At 40.5% G+C, this 21,541-nt stretch overlaps 1 protein-coding gene across 1 annotated transcript in view; it reads left to right on the forward strand.

Moving 5' to 3' along the window:
* The window catches only part of LOC103302017 (ceruloplasmin), a 61,055-nt gene that overhangs the window by 39,303 nt on the left and 211 nt on the right, over window positions 1-21,541 (forward strand). The window contains exons 12-18 of the mRNA XM_008159009.3: window positions 6,868-7,075; window positions 8,416-8,558; window positions 9,707-9,835; window positions 13,225-13,331; window positions 15,096-15,312; window positions 15,703-15,842; window positions 16,378-16,540. Of these exons, the coding sequence (XP_008157231.2) occupies window positions 6,868-7,075; window positions 8,416-8,558; window positions 9,707-9,835; window positions 13,225-13,331; window positions 15,096-15,312; window positions 15,703-15,842; window positions 16,378-16,540 (1,107 nt within the window). The remainder of the gene's footprint in view (window positions 1-6,867; window positions 7,076-8,415; window positions 8,559-9,706; window positions 9,836-13,224; window positions 13,332-15,095; window positions 15,313-15,702; window positions 15,843-16,377; window positions 16,541-21,541) is intronic.

Below are 21,541 nucleotides of genomic sequence, written 5' to 3' on the forward strand. Positions count from 1 at the left end.
ATGACTTGCTTATTTTGCTTAGCATAATATTCTCCAGGTCGATCCATGCTGTCTTAAAGGGTAAGAGATCCTTCTTTTTTACTGCTGCATAGTATTCCATGGTGTAAATGTACCACAGCTTTTTTATCCACTCATCTACTGATGGGCACTTGGGCTGTTCTTATGCCAGTACCAGATGTTCGCTATTGTAAATTGTGCTGCTATGAACATTGGGGTACATACATTCAGGTCTCTTACGATATAGTCTTAGAAGTGGGATCACTGGGTCAAATGGCATTCTATATTTAACTTTTTGAGGGAACTCCATACTGTTTTCCCACCAGCAGTGTACTAGTGTTCCCTTTTCTCCACTTCCTCACCAGCACTTGTCACTTGTTGATTGGTTGATGGTAGCTTTCTGTCAGGTATGAGCTGATACCTCATTGTCATTATAGTTTGCACCTGATAATCAGTGGCTTTGAGCATTTTTCATATGTCTCTTGGCCATCTGTATGTCTGCTTTGGAGGAGTGTCTATTTAGATCCTTTGCCTATTTTTTAATTGGATTGTTTGTCTTTCTCTTGTTAAGTTGTATGAGTTCCCTATATATTTTGGATATCAAACCTTTATCAGCTGTATCTTTGCCAAATATGTCCTCTTATAGAGTGGGCTCCCTTTTCATTTTGTTGATGGTGTTTTGTTTTGTTTTGTTTTTTTTGCTGTGCAGAATCTTTTTATTTTGATGTACTTCCATTTATTTTCTCCTTAGTTTCCTTTGCCCTCAGAAATGTATCTATAAGCATATTACTACAAGAGATGTCTGAGATTTTGCTGCCTACGGTTTCCTCTAGGATTTTTATGGTTTCATGACTTACATTTAAGTCTTTTATCCATTTTGAGTTTATTCTTGTGTATGGTGTAAGTTAGTGGTCTAATTTTCTTTTTCTTTTTTTTTGCATGTGTCTGTCCAATTTTCCCAACACTATTTGTTGAAGACTTTCTTGACTCCATTGTATATTCTTGCCTTCTTTGTCAAAAATAAATTGAGTGTAATGACTTGGGTTGATTTCTGGGGACTTATTTCTGTTCCATTGATCTATATGCCTGTTCTTGTGCCAATAGCAGGCTGTTTTGAGTACAGTGGCTTTGTAGTATAACTTAATATCTGGTATTGTGATCCATCCAAATTTGTTCTTCTCAAGATTGCTGAGGCTACTTGGGATCTTCTTTTGTTCCATATAAATTTTTGGAGTATTCTAGATCTGTGAAATATGCTATTGGTATTTTAATAGGGATTGCATTGAATCTATAGATTGCTTTGGGTAATATGGACATTTTAATGATGTTAATTCTACCAATCCATGAAAATGGTATATTCTTCCACTTGTTTATATCTATATCTCTTTTTTCAATGTCCAGTAGTTGAGTACAAGTCTTTTACCTCCTTGGTTAAGTTTATTCCTAAATATCTTAATGTTTCTGTTGCAATGGTAAATGGCATTGTTTATTTAGTTTCTGAGAATTCATTATCTATAATAATAAAAGCCAAATATGCTAATTAGACAGGACAGCCGAATGACCTTCCCAACGTCATTCCAGATGTCCTTCCAGATGAAGCTGCAGTGGTGGGGGCCAAGGCGAAGGTGGTTAGGGGCAATCAGGCATGCAGATGAGCAATTAGGGGTGATCAGCAGGCAGGCGAGTGGTTAGGGATTATCAGGCAGACAGACAGAGTGATTAGGGGTGATCAGGAAAGCAGGCAGGTGAGCAGTTCCGTATTGTGAGAGGGATGTCCGACTGGCAGTTTAGGTCCAATCCCTGTGGGCCTAAACCAGCAGTTGGACATCTCCCAAGGGGTCCAAGATTGCAAGAGGGTGCAGGCCAGCCTGGACACCACCACCTCATGCACAAATTTTGTGCACTGGGTCTTTAATTGGTATATAAAAATGCCATGGATTTCTGGGTGTTAATTTTGTATCTTGCTAAACTGCCAAATTCATTTATTAGATCTAGTAGCTCTTTGGTGGAGTCTTTAGGGTCTTCTATGTACAATATTTTGCCATCTGTGAATAATGACAATTTTACTTCCTCCTTTCCAATTTGGATGCCTTTTATTTCTTCTTCTTGTCTGAACACTGTGGCTAGGATTTCTAGTACTATGTTGAATAAGAGTGGTGAGAGTGGGCATCCCTGTTTTGTTTCCGTTCTTAGGAGAAATGGTTTTAGTTTTTGCCCATTGAGTAAGATGTTGACTGTAGGTTTGTCATATATGACCTTTATTCTGCTGAGATATGATCCCTCTATTCCCACTTTGCTGAGAATTTTTATCAAAACTGGGTGTTGGGTTTTACTGAATGCTTTTCTGCATCTATTGATATGATTTTTGTCTTTCAATTTGTTGATGTGATGAATCACATTTATTGATTTGCAAATATTATACCAGCCTTGCATCCCTGGAATAAATCCCTCTTGGTCACAGTGTATGATTTTTAAAAATATATTGCTGGATCTGCTTTCCTAATATATTGTTGAGGATTTTAGCATTTATGTTCTTCAGGGATATTGGCCTATAATTCTCTTTCTTTATAGTGTCTGGTTTTGGAATTATGATAAAGTTTACCTCATAAAAAGAGCTTTAAAGTGTTCCTTTCTCTTAGATTATTTCTAATAGTTTGAGGAGTAGAAAAATTATTTCTTTTGAAAGTTTGTTAAAACTCATTCTGCCCTGTGAAGCCATCTGGACCAGGGCTTTTATTTCCTGGGAGTTTTTTTATTTTTTATTACTGCTTCTATTTCATCAGTTGTTATTGACCTATTCAGGTTTTCTGATTCTTCCTGATTTAATTTTGTGAGATTGTATTTTTCTAGAAATTTTTCCATTTTTTTCACATTGTCCAGCTTATTGGCATATAGTTGTTCATAGTATTTTCTTACATTCCTCTGTATTTCTGTGGTGTCATTTGTTACTTCTCCACTTTCATTTCTGATTTGGTGGGGAGGGGTCCTCTCTTTTTGTTTCTTGATGAGTGTGGCTAACAGTTCATCAATCTTGTTTATTTTTTTCAAAGAACCAGTTCTTGGTTTCATTGACCTTTTGTATTTTTTTTGTTTTGATTTTGTTTTATTTTGTTTGTCTCTATGTCATTTATTTCTGCTCTAATCCTTATTTTTTCTTTCCTTCTAATTGCTCTGGGATTTTGTTTTTCTCTAATTCTTTCAGTTGTAGGGTTAGTTTTATTATTAATTTTTCTTGTTTTTTGAGGTAGGCCTGTACTGCTATGAACTTCCCATTCAGGACTACTTTTGCTGTGTCCCAGAGATTTTGGTTTGTTGTGTGTTCATTTTCATTTGTTTCCAGAAAGTCTTTTTATTTCTTTCTTGATCTCATTAGTAACTCATTCATTGTTCAATAACATGCTAGTTAGTCTCCAAGTGTTTGAATGTTTGGGGTGTTTTTACTATAATTGATTTCTAGTTTCATTCCACTATGATCTGAGAAGATGCTTGAAATGATTTCAGTCTTCTTGAATTTGTAGAGACTTGCTTTTTGTCCTAACATGAGATCTATCTTTGTGAATGATCCATGTGCACTTGAGAAGAATGTATATTCTGCTGCATTGGGGTGAAATGTTCTACAAATGTCAATTAAATCCATCTGATCCAGTGTGTCATTTAGAGTCACTGTTTCCTTGTTAGTTTTTAATCTGGAAGATCTATCCACTGAAATCAGCAGAGTGTTAATGTCCCCTACTATGACTGTATTGCTGTCAATCTCTCCCATAATATCTTCTAGAAGTTTTTTATACATATTTAGATGTTCCTATATTGGGTGCATATATATTTACCAGGGTTATATCTTCTTGTTGAATTAATCCCTTTATTATTATATAGTGGCCTTTGTTGTCTCTAGTGATGACCTTCAATTTGAAGTCTATTTTGTCAGATATGAGTATTACTACCCCAGCTTTTTTATATTTCCATTTGCATAGAAAATTTTTTCCCATCCCTTCACTCTCATCCTGTGTGTCTTTTGTTCTGAGGTGGGTCTCTTGTAGACAGCATATAATTGGGTCATGATTTTGTATCCATTCAGCTACCTTATACCTTTTGATTGGAGCTTTTAATACATTTATGTTTAAGGTTATTATTGATAGGTACTTATTTATTGCTATTTTAATTCTATATGCCTATGTTTCTCTCTAGTATATTTCTTCTTCTCATTAGTATTTCTTACAGTGCCTTTTTGGTAGTGGTAAACTCGTTTAGCCTTTTTTGTGTGTGTCTGGGAAGCTCTTTATTTCACCATCTATTTTAAATGACAGCCTTGCTGGATATAGTAATCTTGGTTTCAGAGCCTTTCTTTTCATTACCTTGAATACTTCATGCCATTCTCTTATGGCCTGTAGAGTTTCTGATGAGAAATCAGCTAACAGCCTTATGGGAACTCCTTTGTAAGTAATAAATGCTTTTCTCTTGCTACCTTCAAGATTCTTTGTCTTTAATTTTTGGCATTTTAATTATGATGTGTCTGGGCATGAGCTTGTTTGGGTTCTTCTTGCTTGGTATTTTCTATGCCTTCTGGACTTGTGTGACTGTTTCCTTCACTTGGTTAGGAAGTTTTCTGCCATTATTTCTTCAGACGTGTTCCCTATCTCCTGCTTACTTTCTTCTCCTCTGGCACTCCTACAATGTGAATATTGTTACATTTCATGGTGTCTCCCAACAGCCTTAAGCTGTCCTCCTGATTTTTGTGTTTTTTTTTTTCTTTTTGGTTTTCTTCCCTCTTTTTTTTTTTTTGGGGGGGGGGGGGAGGGTGTCCTTTTTTTCTTTTTTATTGAGTGATTTTTTTTTCCTGACTTCTAATTCACTGATCCAGTTCTTGGCTTCTTCTAGTCTGCTGTGTATTCCTTCCAATGTGTTCTTTATCAGTGCTATGTCATTCTTTGTCTGGTATTTTTTCATGGTTACAAAATCTTTTCTCATGCTGTTGAGCTTCTTTGCCATCATTATGCTGAACTCTGTATCAGATAAATTTCTTATCTTCATTTTGTTTACCTCTTCTTGAGAATTCTCTTGTTCTTTTATTTGAGGTGGTTTTTTTTGTTGTTTGTTTGTTTTTGTCTCCCCATTTTAACTGCCTATTTTGGGTTTGTGTCATATATTAGGTTGATCTGCTATGATTCCCAATCTCTAGAGCAGACACTGTTTCTGAGTGGCTCTTGGTATCCTGTTTGGACTATTAGTAATCTATAGCTTACGGCTTCCTCTGCTGGGGCTGGGTACCTTTGGAAAGAACTGAGATGTGCACCAAGTTCTGTTTTTCCTAGCCCCAGGCCCAAAAGGAAATCAGGCAAACACTCAAAGCCTCCAGAGATCTGCCTCTGCCTTCAGTCCAATTTACAGTTTGATTAGCCTCAAGCTATGGACCACAGGGTCTGGTGAGAGGTCTTCCAATAGGGTGCGGCAACTGCCTTCCCTTCAGGCAAAAACCACCTGAATAGCAAAGGTCCTCCGCAGTGTGATGGAATGATTCAGCACAGGGAAGCAGGGTGGCTGCCCTTTGAGCTTCAACTCCAGAGCCCCCAACCCTGTACTCTCCTCACATAGTTCCAGTCCTCTCTGCCCTCCCTCTGCCAGAGCCCAAGGTGAGTGGCTGCACACAAAATTTTTTGTTGGCCCTTTAAGAGAGTGCCTGCATTTCCAGCTATCTCTCACTGGTGGACAGTAACCCTACTGCTTTTCACAGCCAGACATTCAGTGGGCACCTTTATCAGTTTTGATTCTCTGAGTTATAATGCCCAGCTTCAGATTTAGAACCCAGGGTTTTCAGTAGGAACCCGCCACAGCTGAGACATCCCTCCAGGCCTTCAGCTGCTGTTGCAGAGCCCAGCCAACACTTTTGTGCCTCTGCACTTTCTACTAGTCTCTATGCAGTCTCCACTTTCCATCCTTGGTTATCATGGTTCTCTCCAGCTAGTCTTCAATTGACTTTTCAGGATGGTTTTTTGGTATTTTATTTATACTTCCAGTTTATTCCTGGGAGACTGTCAGTGTAGCTTCCACTTACTCTGTCACCATTTTTTAAATCTCTTTTGTTCATTCTTATTTTAGTTCTATTCTATGGTTAGCCAGAGTAGTATAAAGTTTTCATTCCCTGTTACACTGGTAAATCAGACTAGACATTGGAAGACTCCCTAAAGGCTCTTTACCTAAACTTCTCATAATTTCTCTATAGCCTAGATGTAGTGTTGGCTTGTCAATCCTCTGTAGTTAAATAACTTATACTAGAACCATAGCCATGCAAATTCAGAGACTCCCACAGGTCTGGCTCTGAATGAGTAAAACAAACAAACAAAAAAAGTGAAAAAATGCTAACTTGTTTCAGGCATTTTTTGCTGTTGTTGTTGCTTTGTTTCTTATGTGCCACTAAAAGGTAACCAGGTCCAGGACAACCTTTCCTTCATTCATTACACAAGTTCAGATACAGCAATAAACAACAGAGATAAACTGTCTGCTCTCACGCAGCTGATAAGTACTCTGAAGAATAATCGGGCAGGAGAAGGCTGTAGTGACTGATGAGGGTAGTCGGGTCAAGTTTCTCTAAGGAGGTGACAATTCAAAAGTGATTTCAGTGAATGAGTGCATGAGATAGTGTGGATATTTTGAAAAGAAATGTTCCAGGCAGAGAAAACAGAAAATGCAAATGCCCTGAGGCAGGCAAACCCTTGACATGTGGCAAGAGTAGTAGGCCACATGATCAGAGGTGTGGGAAGTCAGCTGATGTAACCCAGGCCACAGTAAAGACTTTGGTGTTTATTCTGAATGAAGTGATGGACCATGGAAAGCACTGAGCAAAGGAGTGACATGCTTTCTCATTTACCTTTCAAGGAACTTTCGATGTTGAGTGCCTCACAACTGATCACTACACAGGTGGCATGAAGCAAAAATACACTGTGAGCCAACGCAGGCAGCTATCTGAGAATCCAAACCTATACCTGGGAGAGCGGACCTACTTCATTGCCGCGGTGGAGGTGGAATGGGATTACTCTCCAAGCAGGGAATGGGAAAAGGAGCTGCATCGCTTACAAGACCAAAGGTAATTCTCTAGGCGGATTCCCAATTTTTTTAGTTTCTCGTTCAAAGAAGGCAGAATTATGTTAAATTGCAGTAAAATAAACAGCTGTGTTAAATAATAACAACAAAATGCTTCCTATGCATCCTTCTCATTAATTTCAGTTTCTCTCAATTTTCTCACAGGAAAAAATTGGTAGTTATTCATGTTTCTTTTGTAGTTATTCATGTTTCTTTTCTATTGGACTGTCTTCTTATATTCATGTGCCCTTATCTTGTCACTGTTTTCAAACTCACACCACAATTAATGCCTCAGTTCAAAGCTAAAGTATTATTTTCTCTATCAACTATTTGCTATTTATGCTATCTTTTCTCCAAAGATTTTGTTATTAGTCTATTAACCAGTTATTTCACATTTTTAAAGCTATTACTAGTATGTATGAAAGAAAACTTTAAATTGATGGCAGTATTACAGATATGGTCTCTGCCCTCCAAGAAGTTTCAGGAAAATATGGTTCAAAACTACTAATAACAAGTAAATCATGGCTCCCTCTGCTGGGGCTGGGTACCTTTCGAAATAAATCATGGGAATAAAAAAATAAGTTTGGTTTGAATAGATGTTAGCTAAGGGTGGTGGTTGAAGCTACAGAACCATCCATTTAGAGCAGCCTCACCCACCTGTGGTTAGCCCTTTTGTACTGTCCCCTCTGTCATCTTCCACATAATGCACCAGCCCTTTGTAGTATGACTGGGCAGATGGGGGTGGGCATGTATTCAGATCTGGTTCATAACATGTGTCTGGGCAGTGGTTACCTGGGCAGTTTGACTGCGATGGTGATTATGATTTGTGATGTAAAGGAGTAAAAGGTTATTTCAGTGATTGGGGTAAAACAGTCAAAAGGCCACAGGAGCCATTAGGAGTCAATAAAAACTTTAGGTAAAGGAAACATCTAAAAAAACATGGCTACTTCAGTTCCTATAGACTAGAAACATTATAGTATCCAGGGAACATGTCAGTGGTGAAATCTGGACCCATACCGTTTTAGAGCAAAAAATAAACCTTGGGTATGACCGCCTTTAATACCTCATTTCAGAGGAGAAGAAACCAAGACTCCAATGAGAAATGACTAGCTGGAGGTCATTTTAGAGGCAGAGTCTGGGCTCCACTCTGGCTAGGTGCACTTTCTACCACCCGTGTCTGTTTTTAAAGTCCTGCGGGAATGGGAGACTGGTATTGAAAACTAGCATAATTACTTAAATAAAAATTGTATGTTTATTCATAATATTATTAAAACTCAACTTCCACTTTCATTAAGACAAATACTAACTTAGTTGTGTGTATGTGTGTTTGTGTTTTTTTTTAAGTGTTTCAAATAATGCATTTTTAGATAAGGAAGAATTTTACATAGGCTCAAAGTACAAGAAAGTTGTGTATCGGCAATACACTGATGGCACATTCCAAGTTCCAGTGGAGAGAAAAGCTGAAGAAGAACATCTGGGCATTCTAGGTACTCTAACAGCTCCAGTTCACCAGGTGTGGGCAAGGGATGTGCTGCTGCATGTGGTGATGGTCCATGTCCAGGAGTTTCATTTTCTTGGTTCATGTATCAGTTATTTAAATAAAAATAGGAGAGTTCTAGTTGCTATATGGGAGGCTGCCAAATTAATGAATCACTTAATAAAGCCAATTAGATCTTTAAAAAATAAAATGTCACTCAATAAAAATGAGGAGCCTATAAATATGGCATAATAAAATACTGTGTCAAAAGCAATATATTATCCCATATACTAATGAAATTGAATATACTTGGTGTTTATTAAACTGATGCTTATAGTTTGGGTGAAATTCCTAGAAATTACACTCTAATGAAATTCCTAACCAAATTCTCCATGATTCTCCCATCCCTCAAAAAAAAAAAAAAAAATCATAGCTATTTACTCTTCAAATTAAGATGTAAATGATTAACTCTAAACGGGAGAAATTTATATATAGATAAGGAGATAAGGAAAGAAAAAAGTGTTACTGTGCACACAGCAGGGGGAAAAGATCTCTTCAATTTTTCAGGAATAATTTTAAGACAGAATGTTTAAGAACTTTACTAACACTGGTCTTGGGAATTTCCTTGAAAATTATCAAGTATAGGGGACACCACTGTGTTTCCATACTAACAGAATTCTCTAGGGCTTGGTTATCCTCAGCCTTCAGAGAAAGCCACCCCAGGGAGAATGCAGTGTTGCTGGTTCACAGAAATTCTCCCGGACAGGAAACAAGCTACGATTGGCTGGAGAGGGGAAATGGGCATGGTAGCCCCACCCATCCTTTTAAATGCAGGACTGCCTGCAGTTATTAATTCATGCCCCGGAAATTCAGGACTCCTGGCCAGGGATGAGTCACAGTGATTCACCAGGATTAGGCCATTAACCTGCAGGGGGCTTTCAGGCCCAAACCTCCCCAGGCCTGAAGATAAGAGATTGCAGCCATACGGGTGTTTTTATCTGGAATGAGGTATAATCCAATAGTAATACAGCATGGAGCCACAGGAGGTAAAACAGACTAGGGCCTTAATGCTAAATTATCCAATCTATGTTTTTATTCCTGAGTTAGCACTTCTGATCTGACAGCATATAAGCCACTCTTCCTCTTCACTCTTGCCAGGTCCACAACTTCATGCAGATGTTGGAGACAAAGTGACTATTATCTTTAAAAACATGGCCACAAGGCCCTACTCAATACATGCCCATGGGGTGAAAACGGAGAGTGCTACTGTTACTCCAACCTTCCCAGGTACTCATGGGTGGGAGATTGCTACTGTTATTCCACCTTCCCAGGTACTCATGGGTGGGAGATCACTACTGTTACTCCACCTTCCTAGGTACGCATGGGGTGGAGGTGTGCAATAGATTTTACAGCTTCTCCACAAATGACTTGTCAGAAAGGTATTCCTTCCAAATGATTGTTGCTTAAGAAAGTGAAGGAGGTGGTCAAGAGGGTACACAGGGAAATGTGTCTGCATGTGTGTGATTGCATTCATCTACCAAAAAAAATGCACAGCCCTGAGGAAGAAATCTGATGGTGCTGGGCATCCAGACACCCAGGTTTTAGCCAGCAGAGATGGTCTCTCTCCACGCAGCTAGAACACACCCCAGACAATACTGATCATCTTGAACGTGGTTGAATGTTCCCCTGCCTGTGTCTGAGGATAGGATCATAAGGACAGAGGCTGCCACTTGAAATTTTAAATCTCTGGTATCTAACTCATTATCTGAAATGTATAAGAATTCAATAAATGTTTAACAGAATAAAAGCTGAAATACCGTAACTTAAATTCAGGGGTGTATTTTCTTTCATAAGAACTGTATTTTTCAACTATTAGTTGTAAAGTTGGCTCTTAGGGAGGGGCCTTTTCTCAGTAATTTAGCAGTTCCCAAATTCAGGGTGGGGCAGAAGTAGGTTTATAGATGTGCAAATGGAAAACAATACAATAATTAATAAATAATAATATAAGAATCAACTCTGTTTTATGTACTTAAAACTGTATCTCACGTGAGAAACAATAAATTACTATATAGAGGAGTAGAAATGAAAAGCCCTGCCCTCATGATCCTCACAGGCTTCCTAAGGAAATAAACAACATATAAAAAAATTTAGGCTGATATGAGCCCTAACTGGTTTGGCTCAGTGGATAGAGTGTTGGCCCGTGTACTGAAGGGTCTCGGGTTTGATTCTGGCCCAGGGCACATACCTCAGTTGCAAGCTTGATCCAGGTCCTGGTTGGGGTGTGCAGAATGCAACCAATCGATGTGTCTCCCTCACATCAATGTTTCTCTTTCTGTCTCTCCCTCTCCCTTCCACTCTCTCTCTCTCTTAAAAAAATATAATAAAATTTTAAAAATCAATGGAAAAATGTCCTCAGGTGAGGATTAACCTATTATTAAAATAATAATAATATTAAGGCAGATGAGAAAGAATAAGTAACAATGGTACTATTTTAGGTAGGGTGATCAAGAGGGCTTCTCTGAGGAGGTGCCACTGGTGAAGACATCTAAGTTATGAGAAGCAACAATCCACTTAGTTGGAAAGAGCTGTGTGAGAAGAGCATTCTAGGTCCCAAGATGGGAGGGGGACTTGGTATGTCTGAGGAAAGGGAGAGATGGAAGAGGTGAGATGCGAGAGGACCTAAGAGGTCATAGTCAGGACCTTAGATTTTTATCCTAAAAGCCCTGCAAGGGTTTGAACTGGAGAGTGATGATCCTATGAACACTTTTAAAGGACTGTCTGGCTAGTGTGTGATTCGGTGACTGTAGGAGACAAGGGAAGAGGTTTGGTTAGAGGGTTGTAGTGATAATCTGGGCAAATAAATGAGTCTTGGACCAGCTTAAAAATGGCGGAAATGAAGTTGTCACATTCTGGTTTTATTTTAAAGCTGGTGTTAAGAGGACCTGCTGAAAGGGTGGGCATTAGGGAAGGTTAGGAAAGGAGGAGTCTAGACAGTGCCAAGGTTGGGCATTGGGCATTTGGTAACAGCAGATTGTGGTAGAAATGGAGAAGGAAATGCCATTATTCAGCTCATGAAAATAAGAGTATAGATGAAGAAACAATATATTCAGGAGGTAAATCTATGCTTTATTCTCAGTGAAATATTCTTCTTATGAAAAGGGTGAGGACATAGGGACAGATAAGATGGAGGGCTTGAGGAAAAAGAAACTAGTCTATCACATCCCTCATGTCCTGCTTGATTCCCTAATAAAGGTTTGTTAGACTCTGGCCAATTAAAGTCTGACAGAATGAATAATAGTGAGTTCTACTACATACATGGAGTTTATAGTGCCTTTCATGGCTGAAAGTCAAGGTCCTGTGAGCAGCTGTATAGGAAGCCTTGGGTGACTGGGAGCAGAGATCGGCTGCAGAAGAACCCAGCACAAATGGACCAGGGTAGAGGCCTTCACAAGACAGGAGAGTGGAGCAACTGGCCATCTTTAGAGTGTCAAGGTCCAGAGTACAGTCCTGTGTGTGACAGAGTTGTGACCACACAGTGTATAGTATGACAGACAGAATGGGACAAACTAGAGAGGTAAGTGACCTATGAGATCAAGGTCACCTCCCCAGGTGTCATGAAATCACTGAGGATAACTGTATAAAAGGAGAAAAGGAAGGCCATGGTGAAGCGAGGGAGTCACATGGTGTGGTACAGACACACAGACACAGGACCCTGGGGCAGGTGGTAGCTCAGTGGGGATGAGGACAGTGTAGTAGAGAAACACACTTCAAGCTAAGAAGAGATCTGTTGCAACGTTTCCTCAAGTTGGGATATTGGAATTGCCACTGTTACTGAACAATATCAAGAAATTTGATGTCCTTCGAGCACAGAGAGGCCAAAGTCCGAGGCAATAGTTTTCCCAGAAAAAAAAGATTTATTCATTATGCAGGCAGCCAGACAGGGAGACAGAAGGGAAGACTCAGTCTCCCTCAGACAAGGGCTTAGAGCAAATTTAAATGAGGTTAGAAAGAAGCTATACATACTAATTCTAATTCAAGGGCTCTTGGATCTAAGTTATCTAGGGTAAGGATGGGAAGGGTGAGAGAAAGTATAAAGAAATTCCAAGTTGGCAGGATCTGACTGGGTGAGATCTAGGCACCCTTGCTTCGGCATACTGTCCTCGAGATCTGGTGTGCAGCTAGGGGCAGATTTTGGTTCTGGCCACCAGTAGGGCTCAGTGGAGTTCATTTGGCTTTTTGCACCCACTCCAGCCTCTGAGCTCAGTCTGGCCTGGCTTGGTCTGGTTGTGTCCGGGCACTGTGAGGAGGCTCACTGTTACCTCCTGAAAGTCAAAACAACTAGGAGGGGAAAATCTATGAGGGTCTGGTTCAGTGTTTGGGCCCTATTTCACCCTCTCCTGGCTATTGTGGTACTGTATGCATGCCAAGTCCAGTTAATTCATCACTGACAAAGAAGATAGAAATGTGTATCTTACAATTTATCCTAAAACTAAATTTCTGAGAACAATTTTGAGTACCACTACTTTTTAAATCTAATTTCCTTCACATTTCTGGTTTCTGGGTCACTGGTTTTTAAGACTAAGCCTGTATATAAATACATATGTACGTGTGTGTGTGTGCATATATATGTATATATACCGAATATAACTGGATGCATCAATACTTGATTAATTTAGGTGAAACTCATACTTACATATGGAAAATCCCAGAAAGATCTGGAGCTGGAAGTGAGGATTCTGCTTGTATTCCATGGGCCTACTATTCAACTGTAGATCAAGTTAAGGTAAATTTACATCATCTGTGTTCTGTGAAAAGCCCCAAAACAGACACACAGCTGAAGGAAGATGAGGTTACAGTTTCCTGTAGGCCAGTTCTACGGTAAATTCCCAGGGGAGTAAGTGGCTCTGCAATTCACTTCGGTTTCTTTTTGTTTGTATTTAAGGATACATCTATGACTGCTGATTGTGGGTAACACAGATTTAAATATTAATCAATAATTTTTTATTTCCCTTTCACATCAGAATACATAAACACAAAGAACTGAAGTCCGTGATTTCAGAGCTCTATTATTACATGGTTTAACCTTTTGCACTCGGATGTCGAGTGTGACTCGACACGGTTAGCATTAGAATAAAGGAATCGAGAAAAAAGCAAGCGAGTGCAAAGGGTTAAAATGCTGACCTCACCAATCACAGCACAACTAATACTGCCATTTAACTAAATATTCCAAAGCCAACAAAACACTCAACAATGACAAATCAGATCAGGTCCTCAAATTCTTTTATAGAATTAAATCTCTAGTCCCAATCTTTCTCCTGAGTTTCAGATTTGTCTATACACCCATCGACTGAACATCTCCACCAGCATGTCCCATAGGCACTGGAAACTCAGCAACTCTAAAATGGAAATCAAGACCTTCTTCCACCTCCTCCTGTATTTCCTGTTGTACTAGATAGCACCTAAGCACCCAATCTACTCCGTTGTTCAAGCTGGAACCATGGATATAAAGTGTCGAATGCACCCTCTTAGCTCCGCCAAGGAATTCACCTACATAGGCCTCAGCCCATTCCTTTTCTCCATCTCCATAGATCAGGTCCTTGTAATTTGCCCCCACAATGCAATGGCTTCCTAGTCTCCAGTCTCTCCCCCCTCCAAGCCTTCCTTCACTCCACCATCAGGACGGCTGGGCTAAAATGCAAATACACTGCCATTCCATGTTCAATATTTCAGTGGCCACCTATGTCCTACAAGACAAAATCTAAAATTCCTGATCATGATACAACACAAAGGTGCTTCAGGAACTAATCTGCCACTACTAATGCCCAGCCAAACAAGCCTTTCCATAGGCCTCAGTCACCTGAGTCTCCCTCCTCTGTGCTCATTAGCACTGTGCATACCTCCAGCACAGCAAGAGGTTCCTTCCTCTGCTCCTCTAGTTCCCTGCTAGACTGAGTTCCTACAGGGCAGGGGCTTTATATGATTCGTCTCTGGAATGTCAGTGACTGGCATAGCGGTTGGCTTATGGAATAGGCAAACCAACATTTAAATTGCTGCTCATTAGCTGAGTCAATATTTGGCCTCTGCACCCACACCACCTACCTGTAACTCACCATTGTTCCAATTTAACAGCTTCAAGTAGAAAGTTGCTGACTTGACTGTACCACCCTGGGCAAAGTTTACTGCCTAAATCAGTCCTTCCAAAATTCCTCAGGTCATGGGCAAGAAGGTTCCCCTCCAGCTCTCTGATATCCTGACCTAGCTCTGGCTGCTGTTTCTCAGTGACTAGAGTGCCAGCCTGTGCACTAAAGGCTCTCAGGTTCGATTCCCAAAGGCATGTAATTGGGTTGCAGGTTCATTCTCCAGCTCCAGTGAGGTATGTGCAGGAGGCAACCAATCGATGTGTCTCCTCAAATGGATGTTTCTTTCCCTTTCTCCTCCTCCCTTCCACTTCCTCTAAAAATCAATGGAAAAAATATTCTCAGGTGAGGATTAACAAACAAATCCTGACCTATATCACAAGGATGACTGAAGTTTTTGCTCTTTTCAGGATCTCTATAGTGGATTAATTGGTCCACTGATTGTTTGTCGGAGACATTACCTGAAAGTATTCAATCCTATAAAGAAACTGGAATTTTCACTTCTGTTTTTAGTTTTTGATGAGAATGAATCTTGGTACTTAGATGACAACATCAAAACATACTCTGATCACCCTGAGAAAGTAAACAAAGACAATGATGAATTCATAGAAAGCAATAAAATGCATGGTATGATACATTATTCTAAAACCCTTTCCTTTCAAATACAATTATTTTGGAGGCTATTCATTTTAAAATGAACCACATCTGTCTCGCTTTGTAAGTGAGGTAGTATTCTGTTCAAAGCAAAATCATCTATTTACTTCTCTCCTCATTCCAAAGTCTCATTCCCTTTTAAATAAACTCAAATCAGGCTTAAGGCTTTTGATGCTAAGTGACTAGATAGCAGTGTGACATTATTGACCTTAAAGTACTCATTTCCCTCATCTGTCGTGAAATAACTTCTAGTAAGTACCTCAGAAAAGATCCCATTCATTGACCTCGCAATCATATTTTTATGAAATAGCTCTTGGTTTAAAATATCCTGAAAGGTAACATAAAAATCATGTGCTTCCCCAGCTATTAATGGGAGAATGTTTGGGAACCTGCAAGGCCTCACAATGCATGCGGGAGATGAAGTCAACTGGTACCTGATGGGAATGGGCAATGAGATAGACTTGCACTCCGTGCATTTCCATGGCCACAGCTTCCGATACAAGGTAAGAGCCAGCCATGGTCATTATTCTTACTCAATTTGACAATGTTTTAATACAAATGAAGAAAATATTTCCTCAGAGAGACTTATAGAAAACTGAAAGTTTCAAGAGATAACTATTTTCTCAGAGTGTGGCACGTAGCAGTTTCAATTGCCATTACCAATCTTTGTTACATCTGGGACTCCTCCTGGGATTTGCAGTTATATTCCTGGGTAGGGCATTTGAATAGAAGTGTTAGCAGAGAGGGTAGGAATTGTCCCTTGTGTAACACAAGTGCTCCAATAAAAAGCAAAACATTGTCGAAATGTCAGAGGTAACAGACCTCTTTCCTCCACATTTACCTGAAGGCCATAGTGCCAAGGCTTTAGCAGGAACCCAAGGACCACATATCCCACTGTTTGTATTTAACACAGAAATATACAGGGGCTTTTTTTAAAAAAAATCCTTTTGTCTAATATCTGAGCTGGCCAATGAAACATTTGAATGAATTCTCACAGATAATATACTTCATATAAATGTTGTCATTTTTCTAATTAAGCACAGGGGCGTTTATAGTTCTGATGTCTTTGACGTTTTCCCTGGGACATACCAAACCCTAGAAATGGTCCCAAGAACACCTGGAATCTGGTTACTCCACTGCCATGTGACTGACCACATCCATGCTGGAATGGAAACTACTTACACCGTTCTACCAAATAAAGGTGAGCATCACATTAGTGATCCCAGAAGTCATATACCCACAAATATAATTAAGATGCACTACTTTGTCAAAATGCATCCCCTGATAGGAAGCATTTGTGAATTTGCTGTTCTTTCTGCCTCTTCTACCTTTGAACAGGATTTTTTTTATTGCTAAATGGTATGAGATACTGCTTTTTTGAAAACAGCACCACTACTCCTTAAGCTAGTCCAAATGACACCAATTAGATGCAGTGTAATTATACTTAAAGTGGATATAAGTGAGCAGTTATATCATCTATAAAGAAACTGATCATGGATCACACATTTAATTTCTTTCTTAAAACTAGCTTTTTTTCCTAGGTGGTACCTGGTACACAAACATCCCTCCCCCCCAAAAAAAATAATCAATATAATTCGAACTATGCAATCAGGCAGAACAGTGTCTTTCTTGGTTCTAGAGGGCAGGGTGTGTTCTTTTTTAAAAAAAATATCTTTTTAATATATTTTTATTGATTTCAGATAGAAGAGAAAGAAACATCAATGATGAGAGAGAATCATTGGTTGGTTGCCTCCTGCACACCACCTACTGGGGATTTAGCCAGAAATCCAGGCACAGGCCCTGACTTGGAATTGAACCATGACCTCCTGGTTCATAGGTTGATGCTCAACCACTAAACCACACTGCCCAGGTGTGTGTGTGTGGGAGGGTGTTCTTGATTATTGTTTGTGAAAGACTGTCTTAGTCCATTTGGCTGCTATAACAAAATACAAAACTGGGTAGCTACTATGAAAATGTATTTGCATAGTTCTGAAGGCTATTAGTCTGGGGTCAGGGTGTCAGCATGATCAGGTGAGGGTCCTTTTTCGGGCTGCAGACTTCTTGCTATATCCTCACATGGCAGAAAGGTCAAACTAGCTCTCTGGAGTCTACAAATCCCATTCACGAGGGCCCCGCTCTCATGACCTAATCAGTTCCCAAAGACCTACCTCCTAAAACCATCATCTTGGACATTAGGTTTTCAATATATAACAATTTTGGGTGGTGGGGGAGGTGGGGTGACAGAAACATGCCGATCACAGCAAAGATCCTGGGAGAAAACAGAATATAAATTTCCCACTCCCCCACCCCAGCAGGAACACTCCCTCCCCCACAGACGCACAAGCATGCACTCACAGGAAAACAAACAGCTCTTTTGTGGATAAACACTAACACAATGTGTTATATGAAAAGTAAAATTCCTGCTTTGTGGCTGCAGGTTCTGCTCTTTTCTGGGTCTTCTGAGTTCAGAATTGTGGGAATTGCCAAGGCAAACCCTACAGGGGAAATCATGTAGAGAAAACAACTCCTTGTGTTTCCTAAATATAGGCATAAAGAGAATATATAAATGGAAGAAAATATAGAAGTAAACATATTTCAAAAATTAAAAAGCACTGAAAGATGCAAATCATTTGCATCATCAGTGCAAATGAAAAGATTTAATTTCTCCTGGGTCTTACATAAACACCTTGCACCATAAGAAACTGTTTCCATGCAAAATTTTGATCACAAAGAGCATACTGAGCACTGGAACACCCGAGACTCACAAAGGCAAACAAACCTCTGGGCTTCATGCCAGCAACTGATGAGCAGGGTGAAGGATCAAAGAGAAAAAGAAAACTTGAGACTCTAAAGAACATTAGCATACACACTTACCATACAAAAGGATGGTTCTTATTCAGAAAAAATAACCAAGGGCAAGAGAACAGTTAGGTAGGAAATCCATGCATGCAAACTGCTGGCACATAGAGGATGCTGCTATAAGCAACCCCACACAGACAAGGAAAAGGTTTCCCTGCATAATGAGTCTAGAGGAGAAGAGAGAGAGACGACTGCTTGCTTGGTTAAGAAAGGGGAGATTATCTTAAAAAGCCACAGAGATGCCCTAGCCAGTTTGGCTCCATGGATAGAGCATCAGCCTGCGGACTGAAGGGCCCCAGGTTCGATTCTGGTCATGGGCGGGCTCGATCTCCAGAAGCGGGTGTGCAGGAGGCAGCCGGTCAATGATTCTCTCTCATCATTGATGTTTCTATCTCTCCCTCCCCCTTCCTCTCTGAAATCAATAAAAATACATATTAAAAAAAAAAAAAAAAAACACCATAGAGAAGCCCTGGCTGGTGTGCCTCAGTTGGTTGGGCATCAGCCTGTGCACCAAAAGCTTGCTGGTTCAATTCCCGGTCAGGGCACATGTCTGGGGTTGTGGGCTTGATCCTCGGTGGAGGGCATGCAAAAGGCAGACTATTGATGTTCCACTCTCACCTCAATGTTTCTCTCTCTTCATCTCCTCTCTCTCTAAAAATCATTAGAAATAAATAAAGTAGGGAAGTTAAAAAAAAAAAAAAAAAGGCCATAGAGAAAATTGTAGAACAAATGAAAAATGTGAAGGAAAAACACATGTTGGAAAAAAATTTAAAGAGAAGTTTGGCATTTACAAAGAGAAAGGTATTTTATGGGACTGAAAGGAGTAATGAATAAAAAAGACAGTTTAAACTATATACAGAAAAGTGGGGAGCCACATTATCAGTCTGAATTATCTTTAAATTAAAGTTTAATAAAGCTTTGGGCAACTTACATTAATTCTGAATCTCATAATTTTCTTCCTACCATGACACACAGAGAGCAGTGGAGGTTAGCTTGAAATCTTTCAGTATTATGCATCAGGAGGAACACAATTTCCTACACACACCCCAAAAAAAATTTAGAAAAAAATTATGGATGGCCTGTCATACTTAACGTAATGCTTCATTTTCTCTACCAGAGGAAGCATAATAAAGACCTCCTATGACAAATATAATAAAGGGTACTTTTTTAATACTGTGACATTTTGGAGTAGCCTCTAGAAAAAAAGTTTGCTTAGCTTTAAGTTCCTTATAGGCCGGGACTGTATAGTCTGTATCTATATATATAAAAGCCTAAGTGACCATCGCAATTGAAACAACCAAATGTACGACCGAACAGGCTGCGTGGGGCGACCAGGCCAGCAGGGCGGCAGGGGGGTTAGTGAGGGACGACCAAACGACTGAACAAGCAGGCTGCGTGGGGCGACCAGGCCGGCAGGGGGGTTAGTGAGGGACAACCAAATGACTGAGCAGCGGCTGCATGGTGTGACCAGGCCGGCAGGGGGGGCAGTTGGGGGAGACCAGGCTGGCAGGGGGGCAGTTAGGGGCAATCAGGCAGGCAGGCATGTGAGCAGTTAGGAGCCAGTGGTCACAGATTGTGAGAGGGATGTCTGACTGCCGGTTTAGGCCCGATCCCCAGGATGAATTTTGTGCACCAGGCCTCTGATTTCTATTAAGTAGCCAAATCCAATATAATACTCTGCTTGGTAAATATCTAACCCAATATTAACTTAATGAAAATAAATTTTAAAAACTCATTTGGACATAATGTCAGACTTACAGAAAAACTGAAAGAACGGTACAAAAAAAAAAATATATATATATATATATATATATATATATATATCCCATACGCCCTTCACCCAGTTATCTAGATATTACAATTTTCCACAAAATGTTGCTCTTTTGCACAGCCACATCTGCTCTCTTATTCTCTCTCCTAGCTCCCTGTCTCTCTCCATATCCACATTATATATACATTATAAATATACTAGAGGCCCAGTGCAAAAAATTCATACACAGGTAGGGTCCCTAGACCTGGCCAGCGATCAGGGCCAATCTGTGGGGAGACTGGCGGGGCGATCGGGAGGCCCCTGATAGACCCACCTTGGCTGGCCTGGGGCCTGCAGGCTGGGGACAGCTCCTGCATTGAGCGTCTGCCCCCTGGTGGTCAGTGCATGTCATAGCACCCGGTCATTCCACTGGTCATTCCACCATTTGGTCTATTTGCATATTAGGCTTTTATTAGGCTTTTATTATATGGGATATACTCATGTTCCTCAAAACAAATTATATCCTCACGCATAAACATAGCACACATATCAAAATCAGGAACTTAAAAGTGATCCTAAACTACATACCCTTTTCTAATTGCCCCAACTGTTCTACTCACATTCTTCCTAGAAAATGAAAACCCTGCTTATGTGTCGCATCCAGCTAGCATGTCCTCCGTCACCCTCAGTCTGAAACAGGTCCCTCAGTCTTTCTCTTTTGCAACTGGGACATTTTTAAAGAATACAAGGCTGTCCCTTTATAGCATGTCCTTCATTTTGGGTTTGCCTAATGTTTCCTCATGATTAGATTCAGATTAGGCATTTCCTGGCCAGTCTCTCAAAGAAGTGATATTGTTTCTCTCAGTACACATGTCAAGAGGCAGAAGATGTTGATTTGTTCCCTTATTGAGTTATGTTTAAGTGTTTAATTAAGGTAGTATCAGCCAGGTTTCTCCACTGTAAAGTTACTATTTTCCCTTTATAATTAACTACAGGCCTGGTGCACAAAATTCGTGCACTCGGGTGGGGGCTTCCCCAGCCTGGCCTGTGACCTCTCACAGTGCGGGAGCCCCACGATTGATCTTCCCAAAGAAGTAGGCCCTGCCCACCTATCCAGGGTTCCTTGATGGATTGCCCCAAAGAGGTAGGCCGGAGCCGGGGGTCCCGCCCCCAGCGTTGCTGCATGGAGCTGCCAGGACCCAACCCTGGTGTCACTGTGCAGAGCTGCCGGGACTGACCCTGGTGTCGCCGTGTGGAGCCACCAGGACCCGCCCCTGCGGCTCCATGCAGGGCCACCAGGACCCACCCCTGCACAGAGCCGCTGGGACCCCCGGCGTCGCCATGCGCTGCGGGACCCACCTCTGCGCCGCGCATGCAGAGTCAAGTCCCAGCCCACCCATGCACGCCCGCTGCGCATGCAACCTCCTGGTGATGGATTGTTACAGTGTGAGGGTGTGACAACCACATAAGCTTTTATTAGTATAAATAAGGATCTTGGGGGAGGTGAAGAGGGAGGGAAGTAATTTTTCTTGAAACAAAGCAGTACTGGAATGAAAGACGTATTTTTAAACATAGAGCAAGCAGAAAAATATA

Source organism: Eptesicus fuscus, chromosome 3, assembly GCF_027574615.1.
Source record: "Eptesicus fuscus isolate TK198812 chromosome 3, DD_ASM_mEF_20220401, whole genome shotgun sequence".
NCBI classification, from domain to species: domain Eukaryota; kingdom Metazoa; phylum Chordata; class Mammalia; order Chiroptera; family Vespertilionidae; genus Eptesicus; species Eptesicus fuscus.